The sequence below is a fragment of the Gastrolobium bilobum genome, unplaced genomic scaffold (genome assembly GCF_033153095.1).
Source record: "Gastrolobium bilobum isolate Gb01-03AN ecotype WA unplaced genomic scaffold, APGP_CSIRO_Gbil_v1 utg35897, whole genome shotgun sequence".
In the NCBI taxonomy this organism is placed as follows: Eukaryota; Viridiplantae; Streptophyta; class Magnoliopsida; order Fabales; family Fabaceae; genus Gastrolobium; species Gastrolobium bilobum.
In genome coordinates this window covers 8549-27510 of record NW_026895456.1, presented here as the reverse complement: position 1 = coordinate 27510, position 18962 = coordinate 8549, and the positions used below count along the sequence as shown (strand labels likewise).

The following is an 18962-nucleotide window of genomic DNA, read 5'->3' as shown; positions in this document are numbered from 1 at the left end:
TTTGATTCGAAACATATGCCATTGAAATAACAAATAAAAAAATCAAAATTGAAAAATTAAAAGAGAGTAACCCATATCTTCTTCTTCCATCTAATATACTCACAAACCGTTCTTCTTCTTCTTAACCTTAATTTCACTAATGATGTTGGTTTTGTGGTAGATTGTTTGCTTTCACTATTATAACGCCTTGATCTTTTAATTTTCCACCATTATGCATTTTTCGCGTTTTCCTCATTGATAACCCTGAAACATAAGCATAAAATGAGAAAAAATTATAAAAAAATATCCCTAAAATCTTTTTTCAACATTTTGAGGAGATTGATTATTTGCCAAGAAACTTTGTACTTGATCTACATACCGCTCCCACAAAGTACACTCAGGCTTGTGATATTCCAAATCCTTTCGTCAGCTTTGCTTTACAACAGAGCTGCAAAAAAAATAAAAAAAAATATATGTTCATCTAATAGAAGAACAACTTGACAATAGCATGAATTTTTCCACCCTACAAAACGCATACATACAATAGTTAAAAAAAAGCTTATCATAATATTGTGTTATGGAAAAAAATCCAAGATCCATTAACTAAACCCTAGAAAAAACCTAATCACATCTAATCAACAAAATTTTATCTGTGTAGAGCTTCATATCTCATTGTTAAAAAAAAAAAACTATATTATCATTTATTGATAGTTTTATATTTCAAAAAATAAAATTTACAAAATTAATATATAAAGATGTTATTTGTACAATAATCATGAAACAAATTTTACGATTTTCAAAAAATCAAAAATCAATCCAATCCAACATGAAAAAAGATTGGATTGGATCAGATCGAATTTGAAAAAAAATCTAAACCGAATGAATAATTACATAATCAAGTTAAAAGAATTGGATCGAATAATTTTTAGTTTCAAAATTAATCCAATCCAAAATGGGAACCCTTTCTAATTTTGTGTGAATAATGTAAGAGGAAAAAACAACTTACAACTATTATTTAGAAGACTTAGACCTCGTGAATCGTGATTATATATAACTAAGTTGAAGTTTGCTTAGTTACCTGGCCTGAAGTTCCGCTGAACCATAGTTATGGTTAGGCACATATAAAGGTGAAAGGGTTTGCTTACGTGTAAGAAACCCACACTTATATAAATATTAGGACGGGAGTAGATTTTCTGACGTGAAAAAGTGGTCATGTAATCATGTTATTTGATCATAACTATTTATTGATAATAAAATTAGAGAGAAAAAAGTGTATAATTTTTAAATAAGTAATTATGATCAAATAACATAATCACATGACCCCTTTTTCACGTAAGAAAATTGATTCCCTATTAAGACACAGAGCATTAGCAACTTCGTTACCAAAGCGACACATCATCGTAACTTTTTATATATATATATATATATATATATATATATATATATATAGAGAGAGAGAGGAGAGAGCAGAAAGAGAAGATAAAAGCTAAAATTATTCATTCCATTTTCATTCATTCATTCACTTTGAAGACAAAATAAAAAAAACTTCTCTTCTCTCTCTTTCTTTCTCTCAATCTCCTTACCACACCACCACACACAGTCCAACGTTAATCGATCAAAAACCCACTTCTGTCGATATCTGTTTGATCCAGAGTTGTTCACTTTTACTTCAAAAAAAAAACGTGAAAAATTCCGTTCGATTCTCCTTCACTCGATGAAGATTGAATTTCAGAAATCGTGGATGTCTATGATACGTAATCACCGTTTCCATGTTTTTTATGATTCGATCTGTGATGATCATAATGCCACTCATCGAAAACTTGTTGAGCATGTGGTTTTGTTCTGCTTCCCCTGAATTCTTTGTTTGTTTTTGTTTCTTACCCTTTTTGTGTGGTTGCGTATTCAGCAAGTGTACTTGTTGGATTCGATTACACTGATAATTCTCTGATCTGGGAAAGTCACACCCAAAAAAAGAAACGATTTTTCCCCTTACCCTTGAATAACTGATTGCAAAACCGGTTCCAATTACAAGCCCCCGTTTCTGGGTGTTCATCCATGGAGGACGATTTTGCTGGTTTTTTATTGGCTGATCTTACTTTGATGAATTATGATGAGTTCACGTGAATGAAGATTTCAAATTTAATTACAAAATTGGAAAATTCCTTTCTTTTTTGTGTTGGAATATCCCATCGTTAGGAGAACGAATACTATACTTCTCCTCAAAGTTTTCGTCTTTGGATTCACCTTGAAATATCATGTGTTTTGTTACCATCCATCTTTCCATGCTTTTTCTTCATCTGGGTCATCTTAAATCTAAATCAAGCGTTTTTTTTTAAACGATCGGTGTTGATTTTCTTCTCCAGCTCTGATTTTTTATTTTTTGTGAATTGATTTTTTATTTTATTTTATTTTTACTTTCTGATCCTTCACTTTCATAGGAGGTTCATGTTTCTGTGGGTCTAAATGCATGCCTTCTGGTCTTGTAGTTCATAATTTATAATTTCATAATAAATGGACAAAGTTGATCATATAATCCAGCTTTTTTTTATTAAACTTTTTGTGTCACATAATGAGTTTATGTAAGCATGTTTTTTCTTTGTAGGTTTGAGACCTGAGATTTGCTAGTCAATTATATTTTTGAGGTACACACTTTTGCAAGTTAGTAGAAAAATATGTAGAGTTTCAGATGCTATAATTAGATAAACAGAGAAATCAATTAAGATAGTAATAAATTTGCACATATTTTCGTAATTCCCAGAAGTTTAGATCTTTTCTTCTGCAAAGTTTGGGCACTGCAAACCTTACGCAGTGCCCATGGATGCCACAACAAGCGGAACCCCAACTATTCAATACCATAACATCCCTGACCAGTCAATTACTGCCATTGTTGCCACACCACTTCCAACATTTCAAAGGCAGCAACGCCATTGCTTTGGGGACAAAAGTCCAGGAGAGTTTCCCTTGTCTGCTAATCCCTCCATTGTCCTTCATGTCCTTACTGCATGTAATTTGGATCCTCAAGACCTTGCTAAACTAGAGGCAAGTGCTATGCTTATCTGCATTTCAACTGTGAAGTTGTTCTTGACTAGTGCCAATGCCAATAATGCTGGCTTTGTTTTTTTTTTTTCTATGTGCCTGTTTCAGGCAACATGCTCTTTCTTCAGCCAGCCAGCAAACTTTGCTCCTGATTTCAACTTGTCCTTATCTGAGCTTGCTGCACTTGACATGTGCCAGAAGAGAGCCATCTTTAAGCCAATGACAACAGAACAACGGCAAGATTTGAAGCAAAGATGTGGCGGTTCTTGGAAATTGGTCTTGAGGTATTTGCTGGCTGGAGAAGCATGTTGTAGGAGAGAGAAGTCACAGGCAATAGCAGGTCCTGGTCACAGCATTGCTGTGACATCAAAAGGGGTTGTCTATTCATTTGGTTCCAACAATTCAGGACAACTTGGGCATGGCACCACTGAAGAGGAATGGCGACCTAGACCAATAAGGTTGGAACCATGTGGATATTCCTCAATCCTTACAGCTTAATCCTGTAAACTTAAGGCTAAGTGGAAAGTGAACTAGTTGATTTATAAGTTAACGGAACTTCATTATGTTTCAGAAATTTGCAAGGCATTCGAATTATTCAAGCTGCTGCTGGAGCTGGGAGAACAATGTTGATCAGTGATTCTGGGCAGGTTTATGCATTTGGGAAAGACTCTTTTGGGGAAGCTGAGTATGGAGTTCAAGGATCTAAAACTGTTACAGTTCCACAGTTAGTAGAGTCTTTGAAAAACATATTTGTTGTCCAAGCTGCAATTGGTAATTTTTTCACTGCTGTATTGTCAAGAGAAGGCAGGGTTTACACATTTTCTTGGGGTAGTGATGGCAAACTTGGTCACCACACTGATGCAAGTGATATGGAACCCCATCCTTTATTAGGAGCTCTGGAAGACATACCAGTAGTGCAAATTGCTGCTGGATATTGCTACCTGCTTTGTCTGGCTTGTCAAGCCAGTGGAATGTGAGTTCCAACTGTATATTCTTTTCTTTCATGTTACAATTTCGCGTGGGAAAAATAAAAATAAAAATAAAAGTTCTAGTTATATTATACAAATTAGGCATTTTTGCATACTCAATTTTGAAGCATATTAATGTGCTGAAGGAAGAGGAAATTTTTTTAACACAGTGTAATTTTTTAACTGACAAAGATATATTCCCTTTAAAAAAATCATTTAGTTATATGCATTTGCATGAGAAGTCCATGGACTCAAGCTCAAGATTCATGGAAGGAATCAAACATTGTTCATTATGATTCTTAAGTTAACTAGTTTATACATGTAGCTTCATTCTAATTATAATAATTATTTGAATGTTTATTATGCCATCCTTCCTTGAAAACTTATAGGTCAGTGTACTCTGTTGGATGTGGCCTGGGGGGCAAGCTTGGACACGGCTCAAAAACTGATGAAAAGTACCCTCGTTTGATTGAACAGTTCCAGTTGTTAAACCTTCAACCCATGGTGGTTGCAGCTGGTGCTTGGCATGCTGCTGTGGTAGGACGGGATGGCCGTGTTTGCACATGGGGATGGGGCCGTTATGGTTGCTTGGGGCATGGGAATGAAGAATGTGAATTAGTACCTAAGGTAGTGGAAGCATTGAGCAATGTCAAAGCTGTTCATGTTGCGACGGGAGATTACACAACCTTCATAGTGTCTAATGATGGCGATGTTTATTCATTTGGTTGTGGAGAATCTGCTAGTCTTGGGCATAGTGCTGGAAATGATGGGCAGGTCTGCATTTTTTTATATTTGATTTGATTTATTTTCTTGACTTAGTTTAAATGATGTGTTTCATATGTTCTCCTCCCCTCTTCTTTGATTTTGCAGAGTTATATGACATGAACTCTGTTCAGTGATCACAATAATTGAAACTTGTAGATAAGTTCCAATTGTAAAAATGCCAGATACTAAATTCTAGTAAAACAGTAATTATTCGGGATGCATTTATTCATATATCTTAAGTTTTACCCTTATTTAAGGTCACATTATGCATTATGTGCTAATGATTGTTTCATATCCAAATCTAAATGACCATTTTGAGCAATAAACCTTGATAACAGTTTCTCATAAATGCCTTAGAGCCAGGTGACAGGGAGCACACACACACACACACATATATATATATATATATGAAATGTTAAAATTGGTGATTATAGTGCATTCAATTTTAAGTTAAATCTTTTATTATGGAAACAATCAGTATATTATTTAGCCATTTAATGAAAAGATTTTGTTCACTTAACCATAGTAGTTAATTGCGCCGCAATAGTGTCGCGAGCCGCGCCGTATGGGTGTTGCAGTGCCTCGCCGCAAGAAACTGCATCTTGCCACACCGGAATGCAATAGCGCCCATTGCTATCGCATTTGCGGCCAAATCGCAGCCATAAGGCAAAATGTCAATTTTGTCCTAAATTTAAATGTGTAACAGAAAATTTTTAAGGGTTTTTTAGTCTATCTGTGTCTTTCTCTGTCGCTTCTGCTATCTATGCCTTTAAAAAATATTTCTTTTTGTCATTATTTCTGTCATATATCTATTTCGCTATTCTCGCAACCGCAACCTGCTATAGCACTATAGCGTTTTTCGGAGTTGGCCTCAATATGCCGCAATCCACATTTGATAACTTTGCACTTAACATGAATTAACTCAACTATGTTGTGATTGTACAGGTACCAGGGAACAGACATGCAAATGTGTTAAGTCCTGAGCTTGTTACTTCACTGAAACAGATTAATGAACGGGTGGTACAGATTAGCCTGACCAATTCCATATACTGGAATGCTCATACCTTTGCCCTCACTGAATCAGGGAAGCTATATGCATTTGGGGCTGGAGACAAAGGACAGTTAGGAATTAAGCTTGTTACCAACCAGACTGAAAGGGGAAATCCAGAACGTGTTGACATTGATCTTGGTTAACTGTTTGTGCCTTTATAGTCCTTCCCATTCTTTACAGCATGCTATCCTTTAATTTATGGTCGCCATGCATAGCATTTAGTGTTTAATTTTCTTATCTATTTTGTAAATATTTAATCAAAGAATGCATCCTTATGGTCCATGGTAGGTAACAGCTAACAAGGGCCTATGCTGCTGTCTTATGGTGGTTGATATCACTCTTAGGCTTCAACTGGTTGTTAATAGTTGATACATTGTTGTGAAGGTTTAATTACAGTGTAGTTGTCTTTGAGTTGTTTTCATAGATTATTTGCTTAGATATAGTTGTTAAATTCATCATTTATTCATCATCAAAACCCTCATGTTTGGATTATTAAGGGTCCGTCTGTTTGGATGAGTTTTTTTTTCTTCAAAAGCTACTTTTTTTTCAAGGAAAAAGCACTTCTCGTTTTTAGTTCGTTTGGATGTTTCCTTTTAAAAAAAGAAGAAATTACAAAAAAAGTCAAAAATCTACTTTTTTTCATAAGCTAAAAATTTTAACTTCTAAGAAAAGCAGAAGTCAAAAGTCAAATTTTTTTTCAAAAACTAAATATTTTTATAAAAATATAAATAACTTTAACTTTTATAAAAAGTACTTTTAAAATAAGGAAGTGATAAAAGTTACTTTTTTTTAAAAGCTGAAACAAACGACCTTAGAACTCTTTATATTTCAGTGATCATAAGTCTTGTTTGTTTTGTGGAAGGTTGGAGACCCCTATTGGGAACCACGCGGGAAAGGGGTAATAGAATATGGTGTGATTGAACCTTCCACATTGAACACCACATTCTCTGGTGATAGAGAAATTTTTGTATAAACTTAAATTACTTAATATAACATAAGTGCACTAATCCAGTAAATTATTGGTACATTACTAATTTTTGTTAAATAAATGTTATTTTATTAGTGTATTAATGATGTGTTAATACTTTATTAGGTTAGTGCACTTAAGTTGGGTATAACAGGTTGATTAGGGAAGATTCTACTATGCTACAATGGCATTGGTTCCAATCCACTGTTTTAACTTTTAAGCCAAGGTAGCCATTCCATGATGGTGGTCTAGTTAATCGTCATGATAGTAATGAAAATATTATATTGTTCTTTAATATGCATTAAATGCAATTTAAGGAATTCTAATTCTGGTCTGGTCACATTAATGTGCACCAAGACTCATACACTTAAACTAATATTTATCTTGTTAATTAATTTTTTTTTTTAAGTAAAATTGCATGCACATAAAAGGCCAAGCAAGCATGAAAATCAATTTTACATTGCAATTTGTAGAAGCTTGATTTGCAATCTCTTGGCCGTCGAAAAGATTCGTTTTATTCAAAAAATACAATTCAAAATTATACCCAGTGCATTTGATTTAATTAACTGTATTTAATTAACTGTACAAGAAGTTCAATTTGATTTGTCGATGGTTGTGATAGACTGATAGGAGGTGGTGGTGTGGTCTGATAGTAAGGGTAAGCAAGGGGTATATTAATATGTGTTGAGTAACCTTTAAAACAAGTAATGATAAAAGTTGCAACTTAATAGTTAGGATTTTACCAATTGGATAAAATACTATAATAAAGAATACAGATCTTTTCACTATAAAAATTAGCATATTCATTATAATAATTAGCATATTTACGGGTACTTATGCACATGCCTATTTGCATATTTTCTTTTATTTTTTTGTTTGAGTAAAATAATATATATATATATATATATATATATATATATATATTGAAATTTTAAGAAATATTCAAAGATAAATGTAATTAAAAAAGGTATGAAGAATATATAATTTTATCTTTGTTATATTTATTTTTAATTTTCTCAATTTTTTAATGTGAAATAAAGTGCATTATTATATTCATTTTTAAATATTTAAATAAATAAAAATGTAAGTTTATAATTTTTCAGTTTTAATATTGATATTTAAATACATTTTTCTGGAAACATAATTATTCCAGATTACACAATTTGGGGAGGCTAACTTCTATAGTATCATTGTATAACCTTACATATAAATCTTTAAATGAGTAATTTATAACGATAATTAAAAAAAAAAAACAGAACTTAAAAGACCAAATTAAGAAATTTCTTTTATACTTTACCCAAAAAAAAAAAGAAATTTCTTTTATATAACTGTGAGAATTATTGATTAATTAAATAATGTTAGCTTCAAACTTAAGGTCAGGCACCGAAAAGCTTCACTTGGGAAGCAACCCGTAGAAATTATGAGAACATTTTCAGTACTACTATCGTATTAAGTAGTGGGTACATTTCTATTCAAATGAAAGTATCGACTATGTATTCTTCGAAATATATTAAGATAATATTAATGTTATTAGCACAAGTGTTATGCTTCTATTAGTGGTAACTAGGTATTATAGTAGTATATTATATTTTTTGGGAAGCTACACTCATTGGCTTCAACTCACTCACACAGTCTAAAGGAAATATATGTGTGGAAGAGTCATGCGTATTATAAACTAAGCAACTTATCTTTTGTATAGATGATTTACCTTTCTTTAACTTTGAAGTATTTTGAAAAGATTAATTGGTAGTGATGAGAGTTTTTTCTATTTATTCTTGTATTTTAATTTTTTTAAGAAATTTATCTATAATTTATTACAATTTTAATTATGATAGGCCTAATAGACATTGTAGGCCAGATCTTTCAATCCTTAAAAATTAATCAAGTCGGACTTATAATTTAACCTCCATTAGGTTAAGAGACCAAGTCAAACTCAAAATATTCTATATATATCTAATCTATTTCGACCAAATCTCAATTCAACCCATTTTCACGAGATCATTTTTTGTACTCCAAAAGTACATACTCCTTATCCAAAAATGAAAAAATGTAAGATATGAGTGGAAATAAATATAAAAATGTTAATTTTTACTATATTTAATAAAATGAGTACTGAGTACTCTGTGCCACTGAAGCACCGAAAATATTTTCCATTTTCACCCATACTTGAAGGATTGTTGATCTTGTTTCATGTTGACTTTGGTATGAGTTACCTTTCTCAGCCTTATAGCTGCTAGCTAGTTTTGGTCTAAGGCTTAGGACCCTTATTTTTCTTTTTTAAAAGAGATTATTTTTTGTCAATTCATTTTCTCTTCATTTCAATTTTTTTACTACATCAATCCTAGTGCACTCCCAATAATCACTAACCAATGCTAGGACTAGGAAGATAGTCCAACTCTTTGTTTTCTTCATTTTCCTTCTCTGCCCTGATTATTAAATGAAACATTGCAGCGTAGAAAATGCTATCTGTATGTACGGTAATAGCATTATACTGCATCATTTTCTAACTTCATATATGACCATGATTGACTTAGAATAATTAGACATATACCCAATGGGTGCAGCTCAGTTGGTTCCTTGACGCTGAGTTAGTGGGGTTGGACATGTGTTCGATTCCCGCTGAATACATTCTTGAGGAGGGGGCTGAACCTTTAGCCATCACTGACCCCCGCACTCCGGATTAGTCTCATAGCCGGCTCAAAAAGTCGAAGCTTGTGGGGATACCGGAGGGAGCCAACTCGCCTCAAAGAAGTAATTAGGGTTGAGTAACTCCAAAAAAAAAAAAAAAGAATAATTAGACATATCTGCGATCTCACTAACCAATTACGAAAAGATTTTAGCATTGGGGTCATGCATTCTTTCATAATGCAAGTTTGAAGGTTAGCATATGATGGCTGAGCAAGAGAAACATGATAACTTTAATTGCTTGCATTTGCTAGCACATGATCCAATCATTAAAGACAAGTTTACTTTCTATTTGCATGATTTCTTTGATAGCATAGATTATTTTTTATTATAACATGTTCGACAAGTCAATTTGTATTTATTTATTTTTAATATGATGTCAATTCGTATTTATTAGTTTCCGAGCAACATCACTATAGATTCATAAATATGCTCGCATTAAATTCCATGGAAAAAACAGAGCAATCCGTTAAAGATAAGAACAAAGGTTTTTTGAAAAGAAAATCACAAAAGAATATGTTCACCCTAACTACCTCAATCACATTGAGTCCATAGATATCCCATCCATTAGCTTATCTCTTCTTATGTAGTGATGATATGTAGATTAAGATGTTCCTTTGATGTTCTTCGTGCTGCATATGCCTAGCTACCCTATCCTAGAAATTAAAGATCTTTTTTGTAATACAGAAATTAAAGATCTTAGTAGCATAATTTGACACCTTCATGATTTATCCATAAATATATCGCATATTTCATATAAATGTGATCTAATAATCTAATATAGATTGTGTTTAGTCTGAAATGGATGAATTAAATTGTTGCTTGCATTTGATCTTCCTTGTAATCGTCCAAGATGTGTTGTGATGGAATGACATGTGAATATGTGATAGAGACTCTAACGCTCAAGTTAATAAAAGCAAAAGGTGGAATAATGTAAAAGGTAGAAAATTCTTATTTGAAAGCACGAAAGCTCAATATATATAAGCAATTGTGAAAAATATTCTAGAGCGTATATGATCCATGTAGTGAAATAAGCTGTTAATGTAGGTGAGGATCACGAAAACAAACACTACACCATGGATAATATGGGGAAATTTTTTCAATAGTACAGGAGTACCGAACTCAATACTTCCTTTTACTAAACAGAAGAAAAAAATTCATTTTAACCTATTCTTTGTGAGAAAAACGTTTGTCATTTTAATGAATATAGCTTTGTCATTTTAGATCCTAACCGTTGATTTTCGTCAATCAACGGTTAAAATTTATTCGGTCAAACTTATTAACTAATTAGTAATTTATAATAAAATCCAATAAATCCTAACCGTTGATTGACGGAAATCAACGATTATAATCTAAAATGACACAAAATTATATCCTATAAAAGGACAAATATTTTTCCCTTACTTTTTTATATAATTCTTTTTAAGTCCCAAAATTTTTCCTCTTTTAATATGGATATACCTACATCTGTTGTACCAAAGGTTTTCTCATAATATGGATGCTTTGTCTTGCAATAAAAGTGGACCCCATGAGACCCAAACCAAGGATCCAGAATAGATTGGTTTTCTTTTTTTTATATATATATACATAATTGGTTTTTTTTTTTAGATATAATTGGTTTACTTGTTAGAAAATAATATAAATCATTAAAAAGGCCTTCACTTAACACCTTAAGGTTTTGGGTTGAAGTGATTCTTTATATGATATCAGAGCTTTGGTGACCACAAAGTCACAAGTTCGATCATCATCGCCCACCACTTGTGAAATTAAATAAGCACAAAGTAGACCAAACCAAAAATTGGTTTTACCTTATGGATGCTTTGTCTTGCAATAAAAGTGGACCCCATGAGGCCCAAACCAAAGATCCAGAATAGATTGGTTTACTTTTTTTTATGGGTTTAACTTTTCTTATGTTGTAGGATTGTAGGAGAGAAAAAAAGTAGAGAGAAGTTAAATGTGGGTCTCATACTTTATATTAAAAAAGAAAAGAAAAATTATTTGGCACGGAAAACGAATTTGTGTAGGAAAATGAGAGTATCTCATGTGGCATGAGAGTATTATTTCCCTTTTTTTATATATACATAATTGTTGTTTTTTTTTTGTACATATAATTGGTTTACTTTAGTTTATGCTCATTGAGCCATAATTGTTCACTTTTCATCACCTCTAATCCATTGGCCTTATATCATAACAAAAGTCTTTATTTATCATGTAGGCATCAATAGAAAATCATCCTGCAAAGACGTTTTACAAAAATATGAGATAAATTAAGCTTTATATCTATAAAATATTTGTTCAAACTTTAGTGTACCAACTTAAAATCTCACCCAAAAAATGGAAAATTATTGAACTAAAATTAATTTATAAGAAAGTTAGTTTGTCCAAAAAAAGAAAAAAAAACAATTAAGAATATTGGGGCCCCTACCAATATCTTGACCACCATTCATCAATGGGAATGGATTTGTGTGTAGATTGGGGAAACTGACTAAAATGTCACTGTTTATCAACTTTTTTACCTAAATGCCACGCGAATAGTGTTTTTTTCCAATCTACCACGGGGGCAAGTTCGCTACCCGGTGTAGCGAACTCGGTTTGCTGACGTGTCATATTTTTAGTGGATAACAAGTATCAAATTTAAAAAAATAAAAATAAAAATGAAGTTCGCCTAGCATGTAGGCGAACTTGGTTAAAATCAAGTTAGTGTCCACTAGAAACGTGACACGTCAGCAAACCGAGTTCGCTACACCGGAAAGCGAACTTGCCCCGTGACAGATTGAGAAATAACACTGTTCACGTGGCATTTAGGTAAAAAAAGTTGGTGAAGAGTGACATTTTAGTCACTGTTCATGTAGATTGAGGGCATGATGGCTCATTAACTGTAGTAACAGTTGTGCAACTGCAATAGAATATAGGATTTCATAGCATAATGGGAAAGGTAGCTAGCTGCGCACATGGTTTGCTCATGAGAATCACCCATGTTCTTTATCTTAATCCATATCTAATAATGCCATCACGTGCCCGTTTTGACAAAAACTCATCACAGAGATCTACATGTCCTGCAGTACGGTGGTATACGACCCCATTAATCATTTGAATCAATCATTAATCATGTGAATCAATGCCACTTTCTCTTTGTTAATTCATGTTACGAAAACTACACTAGTCTTTTGCACTCAAAGCACATGATTTCTAGAGAAGCCAAGACCAACCACCTTACGTTTTCGCTTGCCTTGTGTAAAATCGCATTTGCCTTTGTACCAAGAAGACTTGTTGTGAGCGCATTAATTGCAAATGTTATGTTAGTTTAGAATAGAGACATGGACAAAGAGAATTGTTACCAGACCAATATCAATCATAGGGCAATATACTCAACCGTCCCACAAAATTTAAATCCCAAGCAAATGATTTATTATGAGGGTTTGATGTTTGTCATTTTAAATGACATAAGTTATGTCATTTTAAGGAAGAGATAGACACAAGGAATGGAAATCATAGGAGAGAAAGTGAGTGGTTTTTTTTAATTTAAATTTTAAATAAAAAAATAATTTCTTGTATCTATCTCTCTCTTAAAATGACATAACTTTATGTCATTTAAAATGACAAATATTTTTCCTTATTATTATTTATAGGGATAGATTTTTTAATTTATCTTTTTTATTTATTTATTTTTGTCCATCACTCCTCAATACTATTATATCAAAATCTAAATAGGATATTACAAAAAAAAAACAAAAATCTAAATAGGATAGAGAAAAAATAAAGGTAGTTAAGATTCTAATCTAACGGTACTAGAGAATGATATGCAGAGTTAGACAGAGAAAAAGGCGCTGAGTTAGTGGGGTTGGATATGTGTTCGATTCTCGCTGAATGCATTCTTGGGGAGAGGGCTGAACCTTTAGCCATCACTGTTCTCCCGCACTCCGGATTAGTCTCATAGCCGGCTCAAAGAGTCGAAGTTCGTGGGGATACCGGAGGGAGCCAACTCGTCTCAAAGAGATAATTAGGGTTGGGTAACTCAAAAAAAAAAAAAAAGAGTTAGACAGAGAAAAAGGGATTTGGATCATCTCATGTGAAAAAATGATCACGCGATTAAGTTATTTGATTACAACCACTTATTTAAGAATCATACACTTTTCTCTCTCTGTGTTATCATCAATGAGTGATTGTGATCAATAACATAATAATTTTTCCACATAAAAGGATCCAAATCCGAAAAAGAGATAGATAGAATAATTTATCGCTTATTTATATCTTGACTAACTCATTGTTATACTATTGCAAGTAGTCACAAATACATTCTCTTAACCCAATTTCGCAAGTTAACAATCAAGTTGCACTCTTTCTTAATTTGACTAAAATACATTCTCATGGATTGATGAATTTAGCGTATGATTGGAGAAAACCTTTCCGTATGATAATGATTCCTTTTTCTTGAAAATTATACACGTAACACACACGATGGCAACAAACTGTTTAATAATCAAATCAACTAATTTTATTTTCCTTTTTAAGTCAATTGCTTGATCAGCATTTCCGCTGAACAAAACAACGTGATAATGATTTTTTTTTTTTTTTGGGTAAATGATACTTTTATTGACGTGAAAGAAGCCACTATTATGTATTGAAAAAAAATATTTTCAATAATGATGATGATGCCTACGTAACCTTATCTTCTCCAACTTTGGATTTCTTCTGAATTATAATTATCAGATATTAACTACATTGTACTAAAAAAAAAAAAAACTACATTATATCAGATTTTTCTCAAAAAATTAACTTCTCAAATAGGAGTGAAGTTATTATGGGCCGGGACTTCAAAGAATTGAGTGAGACTGAGGTGAGAGAAAGAAAAAAAAAGTTGAGGAGAGAAAAAAGAGAAAAAAGAGAAAAAAGAAGAAAAAAAATTAATACAAATGTCAATTTTTAAATGGAAGGACACGTGATCCCGGAGCATATTAAAAATTTCCCTCAAATAGATGTGCCACGTGGCACTCACAATCACACGTTTTGAGGGAAATCCAGAGTGGGGTTTGGCCCAATTTGTCGAAGCTCATCTAAGACTAGAATGAGATCAAAGAAATCAAGGGCTGAGATTTACACTGAAGCCCGTGGGCTCCACTCATAAAAAGTGTCCAAGGGAACACAGCCCACATGGGCGAACGTGTTTTTTTCATCCATGTCACCGTATTCACGGATGGTACGGTCCTCCCATATGTCTTCTAATTTAGTTATAGTTAGGAGTTAGTATAAATATGCATAGCCTATTTTTTAAAATTAAAATAAATAAATAAATAATTGGATCTCACATAATTTATATATATGACATGAGATACTAGTTTCCTACAACATGAAAATAGTATTTCCTTTTAGTTACTTATCTCTTTTACCAGTAAATTCAAAAAAAAAAAATTGAGGGCAGGTACATTATAATTTAATGGGTTTGTTTTTTCTAAAGTTACTTTAGATAACTTTATCTAATGTTCATCAAAACGACGTCGGTTTAGGACAGAAATCATGGTCTTTTTGTAATTTTAATTTATTTCAGGGTTATAATAGTCTTTATCATTCTAATTTTTTAATTTTTCAACCCCAAAATGACGTCGTTTTGATGAACATTAGACAAAGTTGTCTAAATTAACATCGGAAACTTTTTTCCCTAATTTAATATTGTGAATTTAAAGCTCCAAGTCGAACTTTAAGAATTATAAATGTTGAACATTTAATTTATTTATTTATTTTGCAAATTAATGCGTTTGATGTTTAAAGATTAATACGACCAACGTCTGTAATTATGATAAATTTGGATGAAATTGTTTACATTCGAATGAACTAATTTGTTTGCTTTCGAAATTTTCAGGTATAAATTTAAGATTTTAGTCCTCTTTTATTTATTTCTAATAAAATTAATATATATTTTTTTTCTTTTTTTGATAAACCACACATGTATGGGAGACAATTCTGTTTAAAGCGGATCCCGGATTAAGGTTTTAAATTCTTTCAAACATTTTTTTGATATATTAATATGCAATTAATATATTAAAAAGCAAGGTCATGGTTCCTTTTTATTAAGCAGCGCAGTTCACGCTTATGCATGTGTTCTCGGCAGATCAGTTAGTGCACATCATTTTCTTCTTTGTAAACAATTTATGATTGTCACAATTAATTCCCCAGTTGCCCTGATCCCATCACTTTGCTAGATAAGGTCTCTGATCAGATCATTTCACGTACCAGTCATGGATCATGGCACGGAAATAAATGCACATTTTTCATGAAAATTGGAACAATTGCAATTCTAAGTTGCAATTCTAAATGCGCATTTCTTCGTGAAAATTTAGGTTGATTTTAGTATAGGAGATATTCTTTTTACTAAAAAGTAAGATTTTTATAAATACGGTAGGAAATTTTTTTCACCGAATAAGTTACGATAAGATATTTGGTAGGTTCAAAAAAAATTTCGAGAATATTGGGTTAATTATACTGATGCTGTGAAAAAATAAAAATACCATGTATCATATAGTTATTTCGTTTGGGATTCTGCAGTTAAAACTGAAATGATAGTAAAAAAAAAAATTAAAAATATTTTCAATTTCCTCGTACCAAACATTAGAAAAAAAAAATTCTCATCCCACTCTCTCAAAATTTCTAAAATAATCTACATACCAAACAACTCCCCAGTGTAGTAAAGTCACCAAGGAAATGGAACAAGAATAGCTAGGTTTATATTACATGGATACTGGTGAGGGAATGGCATGTCATTAATGATGTTTGTGTAATGTGTAGAAACTATAAAGTATAAACCTAATTCAACGGCCATAGATGCAAGCTGAAAGTGACATGAGTTGAAAGTTACTTTGGTGGGGTCTACTTGCTTTAACTGCATGAGTAGCTCACTATACATATAAACCAAATTACCGACAAACATTTCATCTATGCAAGTGTCGGCGCACAGTTAACTCGTGATTAAACTTCAAAAAAACATTCTTAAACACTTGCTTTTGAGTAGTGTATTAGAAGTAACACTATGACAAATTGAGTATTTGATTGAGCAATGCATGATATGGTTCACGGGATCCTTAAAACATTATCAAATTGGAGTTTGGAAATACAGAGAATTAGGGAGCTTACTTAAGTAATTACCAAAAGTACTTATAATGTTCCGTATGAAGAATGATTACCTTAAATCATGGAAATCTCTAAAAATATTTATTTTAAGAGGCACGGTTTCCCAGTTTGTTCACTATATATAGTCTTTAACTGTCCTTACATTTCTTCACAAGCATACTATACCCTCCCTACTTACTAGTACTCTTTTCTCTCCTATTTTTGATTCTGAGGGCAGATCAAGCAGTTATGGCAATTCCACTCTCATTTATGTTACTCTTGCTACTTCTTGTACCTTCCTTCATTTGCTCCTCCCCACTTCAAGATCCTGAATTAGTTGTCCAAGAAGTACAAAAGTAGGAAGCAAGATTTTCTCATTGTCAAGATTTTTTAAGATTGATTGATTGATTACATACATGTACTTTATATATTTGAGCATTAATATACTGAAAGGGTATCAAAACTTTTGTCTTGTTTTTTTTATTGCAGGAGCATTGAAGCCTCAAGGAGACACTTAGCATTTCTTTCTTGTGGAACGGGCAACCCCATTGATGATTGTTGGAGGTGTGACCCCAAATGGGAAAAGAACCGCAAAAGTCTAGCAGACTGTGCCATTGGGTTTGGGAAGCAAGCCATTGGAGGTAGGGATGGTAAAATATATGTGGTCACTGACTCAGGTGATCACCCTGTGAATCCAAAGCCAGGAACTTTAAGATATGGTGTTATCCAAGAGGAGCCATTATGGATCATCTTTAAGCGTGACATGGTGATTAAGCTCAAGGAGGAGCTTATGATGAATTCTTTCAAAACTATTGATGGAAGAGGAGCAAATGTACACATTGCTGGTGGACCTTGCATTACTATACAGTTTGTGAGCAACATTATCATTCATGGGGTTAACATACATGATTGCAAACAGGGAGGGAATGCTTATGTGAGGGACTCTCCTAACCATTATGGTTGGAGGACACTGTCTGATGGTGATGGGGTATCAATCTTTGGTGGGAGCCATGTATGGGTGGATCATTGCTCTCTGTCCAATTGCCGTGATGGGCTAATTGATGCCATTCGTGGATCTACAGCCATCACTATCTCAAACAATTACATGACCCACCATAACAAGGTCATGCTTTTGGGCCATAGTGATACTTTCACTCGGGACAAGAATATGCAAGTCACCATTGCCTTTAATCATTTTGGTGAAGGGCTAGTGCAGAGAATGCCAAGGTAAGAAAGATCATCTTTTGGTTCACAAGATACTTCTTTTATTATGGGGTAGCTTAGCTCTAACTAAATAATAGCTATGCATGTGTTTTACAATTAAGTAGAACCCTTTACTCTTCTTATTTGTACATCACTACACATTTGCAGATGCAGGCATGGATACTTCCATGTGGTGAACAATGATTACACCCATTGGAAAATGTATGCAATAGGAGGGAGTGCTGCCCCAACTATCAACAGCCAAGGCAATAGGTTTCTTGCTCCCAATGACATGACTTTCAAAGAGGTTAGATGAAGAAGAATAAGTCCTTTGTTTAACTCCTCATTGCATAACAAAAGCAACATCAAGTTAATGTCCCATTCACTTTTTGGATTGAATATGAGTGGTTTTGGATAGATATTACACTTGATGCTAACTAAGAATGAAAAATGACTAATTTCAGATCACAAAGCGTGAGGTTACACCACAGAGCCAATGGAAGAATTGGAATTGGAGGTCTACAGGAGATTTGATGTTAAACGGTGCCTTCTTTACACCATCAGGAGCAGGTGCATCTTCAAGCTATGCAAGAGCATCGAGTTTGGCAGCAAAATCATCTTCCTTGGTCAGTTCTATCACAGCATCAGCTGGATCACTTAACTGCAGAAAGGGCACACGCTGCTGAATCAGGATACCCAAAAATTATATTAGATAGTAATAAAGGCAAATATCAATATATGCCAAATGTATCTACTATTAGGGGGGAGAAAATGATTCAACTTTTTTGTATATCGAACTTTTTAGGCATTTTATTTTGATCTACAACCTTAGCTTGTGTCTACATATATAATACAAACGATCCGCTCTTTGGTATAGTGTATTATTACTAAATACATAGTAGCTTGATGAAGTTGATAGACACAAGCAAAAGAGTTGATATAATTAAATGTTCAATGAAATGCTTATACTTTCCCTATCTGTGTGTCTGTGTTTGTACCTATGGTTATCCCCTAATATTTTTTTTGGTTTCTCAACCGATTGATCCAAAATTCATTTAGTCCAATTCGAGCATTATTGGACCTACAGAGAGCAGAACTCCCCGTACCATTTTTTTCATTTCTTTAGACTCGAATTCAAGATAATAACTTTAACTTAAGATGTGGTTGAGAGGGAAATTTTTTACCACTTGAATCAATGATTATGAAT

The 18962-nt window shown here is 33.0% G+C and overlaps 2 protein-coding genes across 6 annotated transcripts; both read left to right on the top strand.

The window, feature by feature from the left end:
* The first annotated feature begins 1452 nt into the window (after positions 1–1452).
* LOC133312709 (ultraviolet-B receptor UVR8-like) lies at positions 1453–6273 on the top strand. 5 transcript variants are annotated; one of them, XM_061513977.1, is made up of 7 exons: positions 1453–1733; positions 2582–2621; positions 2738–3018; positions 3124–3473; positions 3587–3988; positions 4373–4757; positions 5694–6273. In XM_061513977.1, exons 3-7 carry the CDS (start codon positions 2794–2796, stop codon positions 5940–5942), a joined length of 1611 nt encoding a protein of 536 aa, XP_061369961.1. In that variant the 5' UTR covers positions 1453–1733; positions 2582–2621; positions 2738–2793; the 3' UTR covers positions 5943–6273. The 5 variants fall into 5 exon arrangements, with proteins under 5 accessions (XP_061369961.1, XP_061369954.1, XP_061369950.1 ...); XM_061513970.1 differs by having other exon boundaries at positions 2582–3018; XM_061513966.1 differs by having other exon boundaries at positions 1453–2621.
* A 10496-nt stretch (positions 6274–16769) lies between these two features.
* Positions 16770–18473, top strand: LOC133312774 (probable pectate lyase 5). The gene is made up of 4 exons (XM_061514039.1): positions 16770–16908; positions 17042–17779; positions 17924–18062; positions 18220–18473. Exons 1-4 carry the CDS (start codon positions 16802–16804, stop codon positions 18439–18441), a joined length of 1206 nt encoding a protein of 401 aa, XP_061370023.1. The 5' UTR covers positions 16770–16801; the 3' UTR covers positions 18442–18473.
* The last annotated feature ends 489 nt before the right edge of the window (positions 18474–18962 follow it).